This window comes from Octopus bimaculoides, chromosome 30 (assembly GCF_001194135.2).
Source record: "Octopus bimaculoides isolate UCB-OBI-ISO-001 chromosome 30, ASM119413v2, whole genome shotgun sequence".
NCBI lineage: Eukaryota > Metazoa > Mollusca > Cephalopoda > Octopoda > Octopodidae > Octopus > Octopus bimaculoides.
In genome coordinates this window covers 7902673-7904396 of record NC_069010.1, presented here as the reverse complement: position 1 = coordinate 7904396, position 1724 = coordinate 7902673, and the positions used below count along the sequence as shown (strand labels likewise).

Sequence of the window (1724 nt, the reverse complement as noted above, 5' to 3'; positions counted from 1 at the left end):
TATATATATTTCTGTGCACACATGCACATGTTTGTATCTGTGTGTGTTTACCCCCTCAGTGCCAGAACATACTGCCATCAAAACAGATTAAACATCCGGTCAGCCATGCTGCATGGTCAGAGTCCAAATAGCTGCATTGATCATCTCATTCCATGGCCGGCTATACTTTTATTTCATGAAATTTCATTTCAGGAGAATCCGCCAAAGACGTATGCCATTTCGCCAAGAAGATCGGCTCGTGCAAAGGGGCAATTCCTTCGTGGCATTATGATATGCCAGTTGGTCAATGCAGGAAATTTCTCTATGGAGGCTGCGAAGGCAACAAGAACAGGTTCACGACAAAATACGAGTGTGAAGCAATCTGCAACAAAAATGGTGAGTTGGCTTCATGCACATCATTTGAATATTTAAATACGCACTTCCACACACATGCATGTGTGCACACACACAATATCTTGTGGATGGAGTTCCTCTATGACTGGCCCACTGATATCTGTAATCCTCAATGTTTTATGTTAAGCCTGCTAATTTGGAGGGTTAAAGCTGTACTGTCACATCGGTGCAGTGGTTAGCACAGTTATACAGTTTACAGCAGATACAGCATTTGAATATATCTGTAGATATTACAGATATTATCCATCTCCTTGTGTGTGTGTGTGTAGTTCAAATTTACGGGGAAAAAATGATGGAGACAAGTGAGGATACAACAGGCAAGTGTATTAGTTTAGCGCTCAGGAAGAATGGAAAAGTCTTTGATGTTTCGAGCCCTACACTCTTCAACATAAGGGATTCAGAGGAAAAAAATATGGAGAGAGAAAGAAAAAAAAAATGGGTTGGGATTAACAATTCAACATAATATATATACATATATACATATATATATATATATATATATAAATGCATATATATCATCATCATCATCATCATCATCGTTTAACGTCCGCCTTCCATGCTAGCATGGGTTGGACGATTTGACTGAGGACTGGTGAAACCGGATGGCAACACCAGGCTCCAATCTGATTTGGCAGAGTTTCTACAGCTGGATGCCCTTCCTAATGCCAACCACTTAGAGAGAGTAGTGGGTGCTTTTACTTGTCACCCGCACGAAGGCCGTTCAGGCGGTACTGGCAACGGCCACGCTCAAAATGGTGTATTTTATGTGCCACCCGCACAAGAGCCAGTCCAGGGGCACTGGCAACGATTATATATATATATATATATATAATCCAAGAGAGTTAGGGGTTGAGGATCCAACCCACTAAGGGATAATATATATCCAATATACTGCTGGGAGGGTACCCAATTATTGTTACACTAGTGTTATACCAAGTGCAATAAGTGGGTGCAGGTAAAAGGGTTTTTTTTAACCCTAAATTTATATAGCAATAAGAAAATGGAGGGGAATATGCGCTACCTATCGACTTGCAGACACTGTATTCCGTTGATTAATCTGTTTATTTTATAACTAAATTGACAAAAGACACATTATACAGACAATATACAGCAATTGGAGAAGGGTAAATGTCCAATTAAAAGGCAGTGCTCCAGCATGGCTGCAGTCAAATTACTGAAACAAGCAAAAGAATATATATATCTTTTATCTTTTACTTGTTTCAGTCATTTGACTGTGGCCATGCTGGAGCAGAGCTTTGAAGAATTTTAGTTAAACAAATCAACCCCATTACTTAATTGTTTATGTCTGATACATATTCCATCGGTCTTTT

General features: G+C 39.5%; 1 protein-coding gene across 1 annotated transcript in view; it reads left to right on the top strand.

The window, feature by feature from the left end:
- LOC106872908 (papilin) overlaps positions 1-1724 on the top strand; it is a 151893-nt gene that overhangs the window by 84267 nt on the left and 65902 nt on the right. Inside the window, exons 29-30 of the mRNA XM_052978120.1 lie at positions 193-375; positions 1481-1517. Of these exons, the coding sequence (XP_052834080.1) occupies positions 193-375; positions 1481-1517 (220 nt within the window). The remainder of the gene's footprint in view (positions 1-192; positions 376-1480; positions 1518-1724) is intronic.